Here is a 19,002-nt window from a genome sequence, read left to right as displayed (position 1 = left end):
GTGAATGCTGCCCAGCTTGCTGGAAGGGGGAACAATTTCCAAAGAAGCCTTGAGGGAAGAAACTCCTATACCACTACAGTAACATATGAATTGGATACTTCACAAAAGTCTTTCTTCTAACTCTCTTGAGCTGTTCAAGAAGGTTAGCAGCAGCACTTTCCTAGACCTTCTACCAACTCAATAAGGCTGCCACCTCCCCTTGATTTTTGGGTATTTACCTGATTTTAAGCATGTTCGTACCCGGCCAGCCCATTAGCTTGCCCAGGTTCCGAGCTTTCTCTTTCTTTCTTTCTTTCTTTCTTTCTTTCTTTCTTTCTTTCTTTCTTTCTTTCTTTCTAAGCTAAGCTCTAGTCCTTGTAGAAGTGAAGTTAAGGTGCAAAAGGTGTGGTAGCTATTGTTCATATATGAGTAATCAAAAAATGGTAAAGAGTCCTGTAGCTCCTTGAAGATAACCTCATTTGTTTCAGCATAAGCTTGCATGGATTTAACAGATTCAAAAGAGAGTTTTAATTCTCTGGATTTCCTAGAGCACACAAGATTTTTTCTTCTTCTACTGAGCAGTGCCATCTAGTGAACACTTAAACTCATAACAGTATATCTAAAATACCAAATCCTTATGACTCAAAATAATGGAAGAAAAGAACAGCTCATGTTTTGGGACAACAAATGGAAGCAGGAAAATACATGTCTTCAGATCTCAACCGTGTGTGTGTGTGTGTGTGTAGAGAGAGAGCAAATGTATTGACCACCTGACTTCCAAAGACTGGAGGAAATTTACATCTATCAAAACAACAGCTACAAGAGGGGACACACACATACCTAAAAGCCTGGCAAAATAAATTAGTTTTCCAACGCCTCTTAAAGGTCAGAAGGGAGGTGGCATTACGAATCTCAGGAGGCAGGGTGTTCCATAAGGAGGGGGCTGCAACAGAGAAGGCCCTCTGCACAATCTCTATAGCCCATCTGTTTTCACAAGGATCCAAACCCCAATTGTCTGATAATTCAAAAACTCTGACATACAGCAAGGCTGAATTCAGACATAACATAAAACCATAGTGAAACAGGGCAGAGGTTGGAACTCCATTATGTCCAAATTCATGAAACTGCAGTTCTGAGCCAAAAGCCACCTGCAATTTCCCTCACCAAACTCAAATGTGAACCTTTGGTTTGCACTAAGGTTCACTGCTGAGACCTCAAGTTTGTATGCCAAAGTGTTACATCTGATCCCAGACACAACCATAACTGTGGTTTCATGCTGATTTTCAAATGACAGTCATAGAGGTGGTGGCACAAATGTTGTCAGAAACATGGCCGCTCTTGCTGGCCACCTCTCCAAGCACCAGCCCTTCCCTTCCTGTCACCTATCCAGCTATAGAGTTGCCCAGCAACAGAGACACCACCACGTCCCATCCCAGACTTATAAGCCTCTCAAGTCACACAGGGGCATTCCTTCTCCCTACTCTGTCACTTGTTCCCACCATCTGGCAAGCAGAAGGGAAAGGAGATGGGATGACAGCATAGGCTCTAAGTGAAGGAAGTGACAACAATGTATGTTCACAATCACAAACATTCCAGGTGGCAACATAAGCAGGGGACCTCAACACAGTGGCGGGAGGGAAACATTTGGTGTGGGTGGGAGTGCCCAGGGTCAGGTTTAAAAGGCAGCCCCAAGCAGGGATTCTTGAGCAGTCAAGTCCTATTTTTTTCACAGAAAGATTGAAGAAGGGGGACCCGGATTTCAAAGGAATAGGGCAAAGGGCTGATTTCTTAGGAATTGTTGAAGTTTATGCTTCTTTAAGGTTCCCCCCCCCCACCAGGGAATAATGGAGGTTTCAGCAGACCCATAATTCCACCTGGGGGGCACTGGGGTGGCCGGGGGTGCGTGGTGGTGTAGTGCACATAGGGTGCCAACCGCCCCCATGCGTTGCTAACCCATGGGGTGCTGGATTCTGTTGTTTCTGAGGTGTTCTGAGTGTAGATTCTCTGGTAGCATATGAGATTTTCAACAACAAACCATGAATCCACTCTCTTATGCTACCAGAGAATCAGAATCTACACTCATAACATCTCAGAAACAACAGAACCCTGTACCTCATGGGTTAGCAACCCATGGGGGTGGTTGGCACCTTATGTGCTCTACACCACCACTCGCTCTGGGACACCCTTTTGACCCCCAAGTGCAGTTATGGGGCAGGAATTATGGAGGTCCATCATTCCCTATGAGGAAGAACTTTACAGACATGCAAACTCCATTACATCTTTAAAAATCAGCCCTCTGCCCAATTCCTTTGAAATAATTCTGGCAGCTTCCTTGCCCCCACTGGGCACTACCACCCACCCTACTCTGCTCTGGGGCACCCCTTTCCCCCCACCATGAAGCTATACATTTGCTGAAACCTCCATTCTTCCCTATGGGAAAAATCCAATACTTCAAAAATTCACCAAAAATCAGCCCTTTGCCCAGTTCCTCTGAAAGTTGGGTGGTAGTTTCCACCCATTGGGAACTACCACCTCCACCCACTAGTTTCCCCCCGGGGCCATTTTTTAAAATCCAAAATGTTTCAGATTTTGCAATTTTGAACAAAGAACAAAATGGGGGTGTTTTGGATTCGGGCCAAAAACAAAACAGGAAGAAAAAAACACACAACCCTAGTAGCTTGTCTTTCTCTTATATGATGGAATTGCTCAATGTAAGACTATAATCCAAACACTAAGAAGTAAGAAATTGTCTACTGGCCATTGTATTCATGAAATGAATGAAATATGTAATCAACAGTGTTGAAATGAACTGATGGATTGGAAGGAAAGAAAGGGCAGGGAGTTCTCAGGATTTCCTACACTGAGCAATACCACTCATGAAACCCATGCATGCCAATCAACTAAACTTTAACCAAGCTCCCTTTGTTGAATAAATAGGTTTAACGGATGTTTTGAAAGAAGATGTTATTAAAGGAAATTGTTAATGAACATGCAAATACCACAAAGGTCAGTCTTGATGTCACTTGCTTCTCTTCCCACTTTTGCTGATTTAGATTTATCTGGATTAATAATGAAGCACTTTTGTTTTTAATAGGGAGTGTAATGCCTGTGCAGAATGCCAGAAAGTGCATTATTGATTGTTCTTCACATTTGCAATTTTCTTCTCCATAAAATCTTTAATCAAATTAAATTCTGCTGCCATAACCATCTGATCTCAGGCTAGTTACTAACAAAATACAGTCACCATGCTCATAAGAGTTTGGTGGACAGAAAGAGTGGCGGGGGTAAGCCCCAGTTCTTAAATCCAATAGAGACACCATTTTTATGTACAGATTAAACATTTCAGACCTTATGCTTATGGTCTTGTGGAGACCTAGGGGTCTGATAAGAACATACAAAAAGTCTTCCTGGATTAGATCCAAGTTCTATCTAGTTCAGCACTCCATACAGGGTTGCCCATTCTGACTGAAGTTCTTCTTGTATATCACCCCCCCCCGCCCCAAGTATTTTTTCCAATGTTTTTCACAATATCAAGTCATAATATTGACTTACCCAGGGTTGATGATTTCATAGTCACCTGGAGATTTATGCTGATTCCTAAATACCCCACTAGTGGAAGGTTACCATACCACCCCTCCAGGACTGACCTGGAGTCTCTAGGCATTGGTATCAATCTCCAGGAGACTATTGGAAGCAGTCCTGAGGATTTTTGATGACCTGATATTGTGTAATGGGGAAAAATGAAATAAAATGTTCAGGAATAGCTTTAGTCAAGAGTTGGCAACCTTACTATCCTTCATGATAGATTGGAATGTAATGGGCTTTTTATTACCTCAGCCTTGTGATTACCACTTCTACATGTCTATTTCTCCTCAGCTAAAGTCCAGTCATGAGGTCAGAACCCTTCATGTGAGAGGACTGTACAATATGGTAAGACCACACACCAGCATATTCACACAAGTAACTTAAGAATCACTCCTTTTCTTGAGCCTGTGAAGCAGCTATGCGAGAAATTTGATTGGTTTCCTGAGAGTAACAGTAAGGTTGCGTAGCTACTGTAGTTCTTTCAACAATACAAGGAATCCATGGTTTAGATAGAGAGTATTTTCCAGCAGTCTTTAGCTTGGATTTGAAGCACCATGGCAGCAGCTCCAGTTTTGGAACTGGGTTTTCCTACCCCCACTATCATGTTCTCAACCAGGTGTGTAGCAAGGCTGGAGAGGGCCCTGGGACAAAAAGTGAAGATGGGCCCTTGCTCTCTGCCTTCTTCTTCACAGAGATGTGAGAAGAAAGCAAAGAGCAACCTGGTGGAGACCCCTCTCTCAGGGGCCTAGGGACTCACACACACACACACACACACACACACACCCTGCTCCATTCCGTTAGGAACATAAGAAGCTGCCATATACTGAGTCAGACGATTGGTCTAGCAAGCTCAGATATCTACACAGACGGGCAGCAGTTTCTCCAAGGTTGCAGGCAGGAATCTCTCTCAGCCTTATTATCTTGGAGATGCCAGGGAAGGAATTTGGAACCTTCTGTTCTTCCCAGAGCAGCTTCATCCCCTGAGGGGAATATCTTACAGTGCTCACACTTTTAGTCTCCCTTTCATATGCAACCAGGGTGGGCCCTGTTTAGCTAAGGGGACAAGTCATACTTGCTACCACAAGACCAGCTCACCTATCTTTTTTTTTTAAAGGAACATAGGAAGCTGCCATATATTGAGTTAGACCATAGATCCATCTAGCTCAGTATTGTCTACGCAGACTGGCAGTGGCTTCTCCAAGGTTGCAGGCAGGAATCTCTCTCTGCCCTATCTTGGAGATCCCAGGGAGGGAACTTGGAAGCTTCTGCTCTTCCCACAGCGGCTCTATCCCCTAATGAGAATATCCTTACAATGCTCACACATCAAGTCTCCCATTCATATGCAACCAGGGCAGACCCTGCTTAGCTAAGGGGGACAAGTCATGCTTGCTACCACAAGACCAGCTCTACATCTGTATTGTGGCCTTCTGTGCCACATAAATGATCTCGAGACCCTCCAGAATTGTGTACACTGAAACATGGGGGTCTGCAAACAGGAGCACCTAAGGGCAAGTGGGAGGTACCAGAAGATTTAAGGTGACCTGCAGATATGATCAGTATACCAGCAATCTGAAGAGGGAAAAACCTAAGCCCCTAAGAAATTAACCTAAACCTAAGAAATTAACAGAAGGGTGGCAAGAGCTAATGGAACTTGGTGGCGATGATGAGGGAAGGAATGGCTTGAGCAAAAAGAGTAGGACATTTCTCAGCTTTAAGAATACTCCCTCAAAACAGTCACAACTCCTTCTACTTCTAAGGGATTTAACATTGGAGTTTCCCAGCTCACACTATTATTCACTGCTCTACACCAGAATTTTTTTTAACTACGATTAAGATATAACACATAAAAGCTGTACTTCACAAACTCCATACAGTGTATTAGTCCTGAAGAAGAGTAACTTGCAATAAGTGCATAATGGATTGAAGCCAAATATTTGCAGAGACATTTGGAAGCATTAAGGTTACAATACTACCATTGAATGTACCATTATACATTCAAAGAATCCCACTTCATTGGTATCTCAAGGATATCTACCTAGAGCCTTTGGAGCCTCTTACAAAAGATTACTGGATTACAAGTTTATTGCAGTTAATAGACCAGAAGTGGAAATAAGCAACAGTGCTCGTTATATGTTATTTTATTGGTTATTTCATTATTAACTGCTTTGGGGGATTTAAAAAAAACAAAAACCTGCTGTTCTTGAAAGCTAGGCCTTAGTGTCTTCCCACAAAAAGAGCGTGAAAACTCCTGACCAAAAGGAACACTCGTATACATTTAAATGTTGCCAATAAACATGAGCACACTTTAAAGAAGTTCTTTTTTTTAAGTTCTTTTAAAAGTTCTTTAAAGTTCTTTTGTAATCCATCAGAGTTAATATAAAGGTAAAGTTGTTTCACGGAGTCAGTGTCGTTAAGAAAGTTAATGTTTAACCACTAGTACCACTATTACTACTATTTATATACCGGTTTTCAATGAAAAATTCTCAGAGTGGTTTTCCAAGGAGGAGGTGGTGGTTCCCTCTCCCCCAGGGGCTCACGCTCTAAGAAGAAACACAAGGGAAACACCAGCCATAGCCACTGGAGGGATGCTGTGGTGGGACTCAACTTCTATGCAGCAATCTTGTGAGATGGGTAAGAGTGAGGGCCAAACTACACATCATATTGACTGCATTCTTGACCCTGTGTGTTTGGTCTCCTAAAAATACTTAACATTTGGGAGGCCTGAGACGTAAGAACACTTGAGAGTTCTTTAAGAATTCAAATATGACATTGTACAGTAGATGTAGCAAAAATATGCAACTTGTAACTAAAATTGGTCTGCTTACTGGATGACTGGAAGTTAGCCAGTGTAAAGGTAAAAGGTAAAGTGTGCCATTGAATCAGTATCGACTCCTAGCAACCACAGAGACCTGTGGTTGTCTTTGGTAGAATACAGGCATGGTTTACCATTGCCATCTCCCGCCCAGTGTGAGATGATTACTTTCCATATCTTCCTATATTGCTGCTGCCCGATATAGATGTTTCTCATAGTCTGGGAAACATACTAGAGGGAATTCGAACTGGCAGCCTCTGGCTTGATAGTCAAGTCATCTCTCCACTGCACCATTAGGTGGCTTAGCCAGTGGAACAACCTTTTAAAAAAGGGATCAAGCAGTGGGCTGAAATAGCCCAACCTCTTCTCAGACAAATTGGTGAAAGCATTATTGAAGCGAGAATTATTGAAACTATGGTGCAGTTTCAAGAAGGGGCCATTTTGGGGTGGAGGATGGGATTTGTTTTTATTCATTTAAAATATCTATACCTCGTACCAAAGACAACCACGGGGCTCTGTGGTTGCCAGGAGTCTACACCAACTCGACGGCACACTTTACTTTACCTCCAGTACACCACTGCTCAGGTGGCTCACAACACATATAAAATAGTTACAATGTAAAATCAGACTAATAAAATTAACCAAATTAAGATAAACCAGTTAAAAATCCAAGCTAAAACCACAATCAGAATTACAGGTTTTAAAATCCCAAATGAAAAGTTATTTAAAAAAACTAAAAACAAAGAATTGTAAAAACTAGAGAACCTACCAGATATAAGCAACAGGTGAAACATTAAAAAGCCTCTTTAAAAAGATGTTTTAGTTGTTTTTTAAAAACACTGAGGGAGGAAGCATGGCGAAGCTCTTCAGGAAGGGTGTTCCAGTGGTGAGGAGCCACAACCGAAAAGGCTCTTTCACTAGTCCCCGCCAACCAGTAGTGGTGTGCCTGGACCAGTCCGGAGCCAAGGAAAAGGCCTCCAGACCGGTCTGGAATTTGGCCGGTCCAGTGGTCCGGCAGCGGGGGGAGTGTCACGCGTGTCATGCGTGTCACACGTGCCAGCGGCGACAATGAGTGTGCGCGCGCTGCACCAGGCGCATGCGTAGCACCAGCTTCTACTTACTTTAGAGCTTTGCAGCCAACGATGGGGACAGGGGTGGCAGGGAGGAACCCTGCTGCCCCAAAAACATTTGTTTAAAGACGAGCGCTGGAGGGGGAAGAGCGGCGGGAGGGGTAAGTACTACCCTCCCGCCCTTAAAGTGACACTCCCCCCAGTGCCGGACCACGCCTCCGTGGTTCCGTGCACATCCCTGCCAACCGGATCTCTGTCAGTGGCAGGGTCATAAGCAGAGCCTGAGATGATAAGTGGAGGGCCCTGGCAGGTTCATATGGGTGATACTCCAGCCCCAAGCCATGTAGAGCTTTACAGGTCAAGACCAGCACCTTGAATCTAGCGGAAGCAGACCAGTAACCAATGAAGCTGCTGCAGGATAGGTGTGATACTCGTGAAGCGACTTGCACCCATGAGCATCCTTGCAGCAGCATTCTGAACCAGCTGAAGTTTCTGAATATTCTGAATGCATATTAAAAGTGCATTTAAAATATATCAGTGGCTCATATTGAGATCATCTGGGGAGGTCCAGTTACAGTTTACAGGTTACAGTTGCTACCAGTTCGTCTAGTGGCAACTCGGAGACGGACCTTCCCTTTGGCTGCTCCAGGGCTTTGGAATGCATTCCCAGTCAAAATAAGAGCTTCTCCATCTCTGCTTGCTTTAAAAGACCCTTAAGAAACACTTATTTTCCCCAGGCTTTTAATTAAAACTAATTTTAAACTGTTTCATTCTTTTGCAATCTGAAATTGTTTGAATTGTTTTATTTTGTGTATTGTTTTTAATTGTTTCTATTCTGTGAAAGTGTTTTAATTGTTGTAACTTGGATTATGCACATCGTGCATGCACACACACACACACACACACACACACAGCTTTTGATTAAATAAATAAATAGCCATGATAGTTAAATGGAATTTTTGTGTGCAGTCTGTATCTCTGAGTTCCAGTTATTGCAGGGCAGGTAACTTCAGGCAAGTGCAATTGCCCTCATACTCTACTTGTTGGCTGCCTGGAATCATCTTTCTAGCCTATGTTAGAAATAGGATGCTGCACTAGATGGATCATTCATCTACTCTGGGAGGACTCTTTTTATTTTTTAGTGGCTGACTAGTACTGCACTGGTGGCTGACATCCAGACTAATGCCACACCATTTTTGGCAGTCTCCTCTTCCCTCTGTCCACTGAGTCTCTGATAATATGTCCTTGAATATTGTAAAGCCATCAGACATATTTTCGGGATGCATAGGAGGCTTCAGACAGAATGGGATTTTGTAAATAAATGGCACAGTATTACTCCAGATGTCAGTCACCTTTTTACCAGCCAGTGTTTATTTTTATTTTATTTATCATATTTTTATACCGCCTGATATGTACATCTCTAGATGGTGTACGAAATTTAAAATATTTAAAAGTCACAGATTAAAATACATGGCACAATAAAAACAATAACATAAAATAGTTACTAAAACAAATGATTAAAATGAGTAAAATTTGTTCCCTCTAAAGTGTGTGTGTGCTCGCGTGCTCACATGTTTTTTGATGTCTCACAGTTACGTTCAGATCCCATTTAGGTTGAATCAGGAAGGCCCCACTCTGAATGCATGTGCACGCACACTGCCAAGCAGAACAAAACTCATTCCACACACAGATGAATAAAATTAGAGATAACACTGGTACCAGCACAGTGCTGGTCTGGATGTCAGTCAATATGTTCAGCATCTTTCTTTCAAAGCTGCTTCTAGTTCCTTTGAAGTCTTCCTTTGGCAAAGGACAATAAAACCCACCAAGATCTTTCCATAGAAATTTAGTTTCATTGCTATTTAAATAGTATTATCGTAATTTCTGGTAGAAACACCATGGCAGGTACATTTTAAAAGGTTTTTCACCACCTGTGGAGTTTACGCTGATGCGGCATTTATGTGCGAATTGAGGTGAAGGAGGCTGCTGAGGAATAGCAATAGCAATAGCACTTACATTTATATACCGCTCTATAGCTGGAAGCTCTCTAAGCGGTTTACAATGATTTAGCATATTGCCCCCCAAAATTCTGGGTACTCATTTTACTGACCTTGGAAGGATGGAAGGCTGAGTCAACCTTGAGCCCCTGGTCAGGATCGAACTTGTAACCTTCTGGTTACAGGGCGGCAGTTTTACCACTGCACCACCAGGGGCTGGTGGCACAGTGGTAAAAGAGGCAGTGACTGCAGAGGCCGATAATGGGCCACAACGAGGATGCTTCAGCGAGGCCGGGCTCAGCAGTCTGTTTTAAAGTGGTGCCACAGGCCATGGAGGAAGAAGAGGAAGGGTGGAAGGGAAACAAGGAGGGCAGAAGAGTCCATTTTAAAGTGACCCGCGGTAGGCCATGGAAGGGGAGGAGGAGTAGAAAAGGAGCAAGCTGGGGGAAGAGGAAGGGGGGCAGCAGCAGCAAATGAGCTGGCCTGGCCTTCCCCACTGAGAAGGAGGCATGGCAGCAGCACAGCAGGGCCCTCCGACCAATGAGAGGCTGCATGTGCAGAGAGGGCCCTGAAGCAACAGTCTCGTGGGTCCCCCCCACCCCGCTTGGATGTATTTAATTGGTTTAGCTGTGGCGCTTATGGTGATGTGGTGTTTCTGTGGGGCTTCTGCAATTTTTCAGCCTTTTCCCCTTATTGCAGCTTTTACACCAATGCAGCCTTTCTGACAAAAATTATGATTTTAAAAGGAAAGTTTTTATATATTTTAATATATATTTCAAAGTAAATAGGAACTAGCGTTTCATGGTGAAAGTGGAGGGAGTTTCTGGAGAGAGCTCTGCATGGACTTTAACTTTTAAACACTCTGACAGTATTCCTTCAAGAGTATTTCCTCTGTTCCCAGCATAATACTTTGGCATTTGGAAAGCAGATTAGATGATACCATTACCTCTGAAAACTAGCATTTCCTGGAGCAATTGCATCAGGTGGCATTATGTGTGATTACAAAGGTACTTTTTGAGTGTTTGAAAATGTCCCTCCCACTGGCTACAGAGCAATAATCATCACTGTCTCTTTCCAAGGATATGGGTTGTGAAATGAAAATATTTTGGACTTCCTGAACATAGATTTGGGAGTTCAAGAAGAAAGATCAAATTGCATGGCACCTGCCTTCCAGTCCAGATTAGAACTCATATAAATTCTGAAACTCCCACCTCTTTAAATTAGCAGAAATCCACATGAAAAATGGGTGCCCAGATACTCTTCTTTTGGATGCTTTTAGTAGATTCTACTTTACTTCATGAATCAGGTACCATGTCTATATTGTCTAGATTTTGGGGAGGTGGGGTGCTTGTATGATTATATTAAAAATGAAATTTAGCCTGGAAATGGTAGCAGCTTAGCCTAAAAGTCAATGTGCTGAAAATTATTTGACAATTAAGAACAATAAAACTATGTTTATTTATCTCTTGAGGATGTACTTGAGAAGCATTGGTGGGGTTGGGGTTGATATAGGTTCAAAGGTGCTCAAAGTAAAAGGATATATATCAAAATAAATTTTAAAACCCAGTATGTACACATTTTTTACTCCAGGAAATTATATATCTTGCCTATTAAAAGGAGTGCTATAAAGTGCAAAGAGGCACTTTATAAAGTGATGGTTCTCTCATATTTCATTCAGTGGACAATCTTTTCAGGGGCTGTTGCTAGAGTCTCTATTGTGTTTTGTGTTTTGTTTTGTTTTGATTTGATTTTGAGCCCTTTGAGGACTGAGAACCATTTTCTTATACATCTTTCTTTGTAAATCGCTTTGGGAACTTTTTAGTTGAAAAGCAGTATTTTTAATAATAATAATTTTGAGCCTCTGTGGTTCACTGGTGTGGTTCTCAGGAGTAAACTATGTACATTACATACAAATGTGTGTTAAAGCCCTGACAGGTTTCCTTTTAAAGTGAAAAGCAACATTGAGGGATGTGATGTAGAATAGAGAAGAAGCTGCAGGCCATATGAATATGCATAAGCAAAACAGACTATGTGTGAGATATTTTTCTCTCTCTGAATATGTTCTGTGCTCTGACAATCTCACAAGGTTAATGAGGGTTCCTATGATGGCTCTTGTAGGAATTTGTACAGAAATTTCTGTGGATAAAATCAGTCTTCATAGTTAAAGCATTATATAGATTGTATGCATCCTTCACCTCCTGCACTGTTCCAAAATAGCCTTAAATCTTGCTGAATGTATTATGGCATTAAGTTTTCTTAACATAGAGAAAAGTATGAATATTATGTTTTATTTTACTTACTAACATTTCATTTATGTTTTGGAAAGGTGCACAAGAGTTACGTCTAGCAAACGCATGGAACAGATGTGTCGGGAGAGTAGAAGTTTTCTATCAAGGAATTTGGGGGACAGTTTGTGATGACCACTTTGATATGAACAATGCACGTGTAGTGTGCAGACAACTTGGATGTGGCGAGCCAACAACTGTGTATGGATGGGCTTATTTTGGCCAAGGCTCAGGAGATATAATCCTAGATGATGTGAACTGCACAGGAAGTGAATCCTTCCTCTGGGACTGTAGGCATGCTGGCTGGTTTGTGAGTAACTGTGGACACAATGAAGATGTCAGTGTCGTCTGCTCAGGTAACATCTTTGTCCACTTTCAAATGTTGTAGAGCTGTTGCAGTTGCAAATGAACTTCAGATAGACCAAGGCATGATTTTGCAAGCAGAATGTCTGCAAACAAAGCAGCTATTGAATACAAGTAAAACTTCATTTATATAAGCATCCTTGGAGGGCTAGCTTAGATATTAGGCAACAACTGAACAAACAGGAATGTAAATTAGATAGGGTTATGCTGGCATGCATAACAAATGCATCTGGATAACTGGAAGATTTGAATAACTGAGGATCAAATAGCATAGTTTTCTAATGCACAGCAAGGACAAACAACTGGATCAAATATTCAACTTTTCCAATTATGAGCATGTAGATGCCCCAAGAAGGCAAATATTCCTACACAAAAGTGATGAAATGGTTCACAGCAGACTTAGTACGCTTGGAATTAGGATATTGCAGGTAGGTTAATCTAATATTAATGTTTATTGACAGACAACTTGTTAGCCATCCACAAAGGGAGACAGATACATTCAGAAAAGTGAGGCTACCTTTCTGTGTCCTGATTATTTGTTATAGAATTCTTTTAATCTTATCCGTTATAAAACTACTCACAAATCCAACTTAATTCTAGGAGATCAAGTATCTCAGAGGGATAGAAGACTGCAGATGATCTCAGGGCAGTGTACTAAACAGAAAAGATTCCCATAAACATGATATATGATAACATTCATAAGTTGTATAGAGATACAATCAAAAAAACAGCAAAAATAATATTTTCTGCCTTAATATTAACAGATGCTGGATTTCCTACTTCTCCAACAACAGGTAAGTCTGTTTGTTTAATTATTGCATTTTTAAAAAAATGTATTAGAGTGTAGGTTCCTTCTAGATTCACAATCAATGAGATTTCAGTTAAGGGAATGGTTACTATTATACCGTTCATTCCTGAACACTTCTTTAAAAATTTGCTTACTTATTCTATCTCTTTTGACAGGCTCAGCCAATACAGAAACCTCTAGTCCAGTCTCATTTCTCACATCTAATGAAGGTATGCATTTTTTAAAAAATGATGAGTAGAAAGGGTAGCAAAAAATAAATAAATGCAAACTTTAAAAAAAGAGGTTAATATCAGCAAATTCCATCAGAGAGCAGTGAGACTCCTTACCACTGATTTGCAGATATGCTCTTAATATAAACTAGCTGGGCTGGGTGCAGAGCATCTGCGCCTCTGGCCGGCCCACCCACCACCGCTGTTTCACCACCACCACCACATTGGTATGCCCAGCTTCCTAGCTGGCCGGCCGGCCAGCTGTATCCCGCCCCCCCCCCCCCGCCAGCTTCTCGGACACCCCCTCACTTTCTGGCAGGCCAGCTGGCTTCCTCTCCCCCACCCCCATGCTTTCTGGCTTGCAGGCCAGCTGGAATGCCTTCCTGCCACTTCCTTCTACCCCTCCTCCTGCCACCTCCTCTGGCCAACTGGAAGCTGGGCCAGGGCCAGGCTGGCCCACCACTGACGCCTCCTCTTGCCTCCTCTGGCCAACCAGCAGCCGGGCCAGGCCAGCCCGCTGCCACCACCATTGTCTAGGGCACTGTTATCAACCAGCATGGCTTGATCATAACCATGAAGATGTAAGTGTCACTTGTATAGGACATTTCCACTTTCCTGTTTTGTTGTTGTTGTTGTTTGACAGAGTTACTAGTTTAATAGTAATGAGGCCCGAGGCTTTGGAATGCACTCCCTAGTGAAATAAGAGCCTCCCCATCTAACAGTTTTTAAAAAGTCTTTAAAGACACATCTGTTCACCCAGGCTTTTAACTGATATTATTTTGATTGTTTTAATGTTGTTTTAGAATATTGTTTGTTTGTTTTTTAAATTAAACTGTGTTTTAAATTTCCTGTCTTTGTTTTTAACTAATGTTTTACCTTTGTTTTTATCTTCTTGTAAACTGCCCAGAGATGTATGTTTCGGACAGTATAAAAATATGTTAAATAAATAAATAAAATAGATTATGGAATGCTGGGGACATAGTATATCTTGATTTAAGCAAAGTATTTGACACGTCTCCCATTATATTCTTGTTGACAAGATGTTAAAATGTGGGCCAGATGATGCTACTGGAGTCGCAGCTGTTGGAACAATTGTACCAAAAAAGTGCTCATTAAGGACTCCATGTCAGCCTGGAGGGAAGTATTGCATGGAGAACTGCAGGGCTTTGACCTGCACCCTCTGCTGATTCACATGTTCATACATGACTTGGGGGAGAAAGTAGAATATGCTTATCAAATTTCTTGACAACATGAAGCTGGGGTAGATAGGAAACACTTTAGAAAGCAGAATCAATGTTCAAACCGAACTGGACAGGCTTTAATATTGGTCCAAAGGAAACATTATGAAGTTCAGCAGAAAAAAATTAAGTTCTGCATTTGGGTTAAAAAAAAATAAAGTCTAATACACAAATATAGAATGAGGGCACTTGGCTTGGCAGCAGTACGTATGAAAAGAATCTGGATATCTTAGTGGGTCGCAAGTTTAGCATGAACCACATTGTATTGCTGCTGCTAAAATGCAACCTTGGGCTGCTTTAACAGAGGCATTGTTTCCAGGTGACAAGAAGTAACCATTCCATTCTATTCTGCTGTGGTCAGACCTAATTTGGAACACTGGCTGGTATCCTAACACTGCATGTGTGCATCCTTGTGTCCCCCCACCCCCACCCCGATTTTTCTTGCTTTTTGCTTTTTTGTTTCTTTATTTTTGTTTCTTTATTCGTGATCTTCGGGTTTTTTGGCATCCTAACACTGCATGTGTGCATCCTTTGGAGCTCTGAGACCAAAAACATGTCCCTGACCGTCAGGGATGTGTTTATAGTCCAGCAAAATGCTTCCAGAGTGCCAGGACACCTCCAAAGTATTTGTATTTTTGTGCAAGAGTGCCCACACTTCAGAAGCCCAGGGACAGGAACATGCACACAGCACTAGTCAGAAATCCAGCCACCGCACCTGTTCTGAACTTTTAAGAAATCTATTGATAAACGGGAACAGAGAATACACAGGAGGGCAACAAATATGGTGAGGGATCTGGAAATTGTCCTACAATGAATGGTTGAGAGAGCTGGGTGTGTTTAGCATGGAGAAGAGAAGACTACGTGGGGGGTATGATAGTAGTCGTCTTCAAATATCTGAAGGACTGTGACATAGAAGATAAAGCAGACTTGTACTCGATTGCTTCTTGGAGCAGACCCATGGTTTGAAATTATAGAGAAGAAGATTCAGGCTAGATATTAGAAAGAGCTTTCTCATTTTAAGAGCTGTGAGAAAATGGAGCATTCTGCCTTACGCAGTGATGGTTTCTCCTTCTTGAAAGGGTTTCATACAGAGGCGGAATGGTCATCTGTCAGGGTTGCTGTAGCAGTTTCATGCACTGAGCAGGGACAGGAATAGAGCACCCACAAGGTTCCTTCCAACTTGAATATTCTGTTAGTCTAAGTTCTTGTTATACTGTGATTGTGAGGAGAACCACTGTGGGAGCAGGACAGTTCCATTCTGCAGTTGGTGAATGAACAGTGATTATAATAATCTGCGTTGTTCATTTAAGTTAACGTTTATTTACTATACTGCTTGCATGCCTCTGGTAAATTGTCACATTTGGGCTGATTATTGGTATGGTTGATGAATTAATATTGTTTAATTAAGAGCATTTCTATAGCATTTTAGATTAGCACCCTAAGAGTGTCACATACATGTTATTATAATACTGCTTTGTTTATTCTCATGTTCATGCTTTTCAGTAGAAGAGTAGAGTGAAATATTTAGAAATAAGCAAATATAATTACTAAATATTCAAGGTGCTCCTGGGTCCATACCTTTGGTCACATGGCTCTCAATGCATAGAACAGGTACTCCCTTTCTGTTTCCCAAACAAATGATCTCTCTTTTCTGCAATACCAACTCTCCTGTAGCAAAAGACTTCCCGTCCCATGTGCTGTGCTGTGCCAGCTTTTCCGACTCTCTCCTTCTTGCTCACTGACTTTCCCCGACTTGTTCATCTGACGTAGATCATAGGCTCTCCAGGCAGGCACTATGTCTCTTTTGTCTGTACAGCGTCAAGGGACTCCTGAAGGTCATACCAAATGTTGACCTTCGTGAAGCTTCAATGGCCTAGATCCAAAGATGTCCTTCTGCATGCAGAAGGCATTTTACATGCCCTGTACTAGAGATTTGCATGAGAACTGCTATAGAATTTACCTCCTGTAACATTGCATCAACTTTTGCTTGCACAAGTTCTTACGAGAGCATTTGTCAAACAGTGCTAACAGTTATTTTCCTTTTGCTTGTGATTCTGTGGATCTCACCCAATAATATGACATAATTTTTTTAATGAAAAACACAAGACCATTGTCCCACATGAAAAACTCAGCAGTGCAAAAACTCCAGGAAAAGCCCACATTCATACACAGTGTGTGAGGCAGACATAGGCAGTGTGCTACTAATAGTCAAGGAAACATAATGACCTGGTTCACAGAACTGAGGTTTCTTCAGTCAGGAGCACGAGTTGGGCCTGTTCACTCCCTTCTCCCCGACCTCCTCAACCTTTGTCATGGAATCATGATGGTTTAGTCCTGCCTTGTTAAACCATGACTTTGCATCTTATGGGAAGCCAGGAAGTGTGATGTTCATTGGCTGCTGCTCTAGGAGGTGGAAATTATGAAATTGTGTATATTTTACATCCAGGCCTTGCATCAAAAACATTACCTTGTACATTACAGCCAAAACGTAACTATTTATTATGTGTCTTTTCTCTTTATACAATTCAAAATGATTTTCTAATCCTGTTCCCTGGCAGCCTCTACAAAAGAAGCCACTTCCACAGCAAGTCAAAAAGAAACGATTTTCACAACCGAAGTACCAGCCACATCTCAAGGAGATGCCCAATTATCTGAAGTTACCCCTACTTTGGGCAAGACTGAAGAAAGCTCTACTTCCAAGGTGCCACCCACATCTAATGGAGGTACAGAACAGTTAGTCATCTAGTCGTGCCTCTGCACATGGTACTGCAACTTTCCTCAACTATTGGATTTCAGTAGATGAGAAAGAGCAGACCAAGATAACATGCATAATTCCTGAAAATCCAGCTAGGGGGTTTGCTTGGTGTTAGGTGTGTCAATTCAGCACACTGAACATTCAAACCACATGGGAACTGGGCCAATCTCCTTTTTGAAATGATCCCTGCACATTGAATGGAAGACTAGAAGATTAATATTCTCAGCAGGCCTGGATTGGGTATGTAATAATAGCATGCACACACAAACAAACACACTGCATAAATTTTTGCAGTGAACTTTATATCTTGCACAAGGCTGTAGCAGGCGCATGGTGGATTTGTTACCTTCTGTTCACACAACCAATAGTTGGGACCAAAGTCAGTTACCTTTAATGAATAATAGGGATCTTAAAGGGATGTGTTTCTAGTCTGTAATATTGTAGTGAAAAGCAGATTTAAGCCCAGCCTTTGTCTCAAAGCAAGCACACGTAGAGGAAAGAAAAATGCTGCCTCATTCCCTCCATGTTTGCTCAACAAAGGCTGTTCCTCTAAAAATTAAAACTGTTCTTTTGGTAATTGCTGCCACCACGTCCACTTTTTAACAGAGTTTATTCCCACCCCCTGGTGTGGATGAAATTCCAGGAAAAATCTCCTGCTCATTTACCAATCTAAAAGTAGGAGAGAAAACCCCCCACAAAAAACTCATGTGAAACTACCACGTGGTGGGAAAACTTGGTAGGCTGCTGAACTATTAACATTGAGGCATGTTTGCACCAGGGTAAAAACACTTTTTCGTTGTTAAAAATCCAATCAGAGACAGGTAACATACAAAGAATGAAAAGAGAGATAAGCTTTATTCAAAATACTACAGACTGCTACAGTCTGAGGCTTTCTTAGCTTTTAGTTACAGGCAACAGAAACACTCAGTACTTGCAAGAATACTTTCAAAGAGCACTCCAGCTGGTATTAGGAAAGGCACACTTTAAAAATTGTGGTTACCCAGTTGCACAGATAATTCAAAAAGCACCCCCAGTTACAAGGAACCTTTAAAAGCACCTTTACAGGGTACAGAGAGTTTTACAGACCCGTGGTTGGATAAAAGGGCCCATGTTCAGTTCCTCTTAGTTATGTTACAGATAAAAACACTATAGACCAATTGTTAGGATTTGCAAAAGCACAAAATCAAAAGAAATCTAACGAAGGCTACCGAACACATGGTTCCCTGGCTAAACCTTTCCCCAAAGCCAAAGCCCTGGGCTTCCTTTTCCCTTGAACTCACCCCAAACTCCAGGAGATAATTCAAGTCTCCTGCAATCCTGTCTCTCAAGGATCTGCAGACATCCTTCCATGTGAGAACTCTCCAGGCTGGCTGTTGGCTATGAGGCAGCAAGACTTCATAGCTGTTGCTCACAAAGCCTGCTCCCCATCTTATCTCATTGCCTTCCTGGCTCCCTCCAAGAACAAAGAACCTCTTCAGTTCCTGCCACCAGACTCTCTAGTTCTGGTCACCATGTACTGAGTGGCTGATCCCTAGATGTCACTGCCTGACAGACAGGACAGGGTTCACTTCCGGTTCACTCTTTACGGGAGGGGAGGGCTGATTACCACAAATATGTAGGTTGATGTATCTTTTTTTATTGAGAAATGTTTTATGTCTTGTATTTCTCCATTTGCAAACTGCCTAAATCTGTGTGTATACACATCTGTGTGTATACACATTTAGGTAAATAAAACAAATAGAAGGATGTATTCAGTTCCTTCCCTGTCACTGTGAAACCCCCTTGCCATGTAGCACCTTTATATCTGGGCTGTTTTTGCAGGAGGAGAGGTAGCCTTAAACCTTATGGACATCCATACCTCTCTGTATCCTCTCTGCTCAGAAGGAGAGGATTCTGGAAGT

At 41.9% G+C, this 19,002-nt stretch overlaps 1 protein-coding gene across 1 annotated transcript in view; it reads left to right on the top strand.

Annotated features, from left to right (window-relative positions):
• The first annotated feature begins 9,769 nt into the window (after window positions 1–9,769).
• The window catches only part of LOC128350586 (deleted in malignant brain tumors 1 protein-like), a 125,683-nt gene continuing 116,450 nt past the window's right edge, over window positions 9,770–19,002 (top strand). The window contains exons 1-5 of the mRNA XM_053308983.1: window positions 9,770–9,843; window positions 11,770–12,084; window positions 12,856–12,885; window positions 13,055–13,108; window positions 16,905–17,069. Of these exons, the coding sequence (XP_053164958.1) occupies window positions 9,774–9,843; window positions 11,770–12,084; window positions 12,856–12,885; window positions 13,055–13,108; window positions 16,905–17,069 (634 nt within the window). The 5' untranslated portion in view covers window positions 9,770–9,773. The remainder of the gene's footprint in view (window positions 9,844–11,769; window positions 12,085–12,855; window positions 12,886–13,054; window positions 13,109–16,904; window positions 17,070–19,002) is intronic.

Source organism: Hemicordylus capensis, chromosome 3 (genome assembly GCF_027244095.1).
Source record: "Hemicordylus capensis ecotype Gifberg chromosome 3, rHemCap1.1.pri, whole genome shotgun sequence".
Taxonomy (NCBI): domain Eukaryota; kingdom Metazoa; phylum Chordata; class Lepidosauria; order Squamata; family Cordylidae; genus Hemicordylus; species Hemicordylus capensis.
The sequence above is the reverse complement of the archived record's forward strand: the minus strand, read 5'-3'. Positions and strand labels throughout refer to the sequence as shown.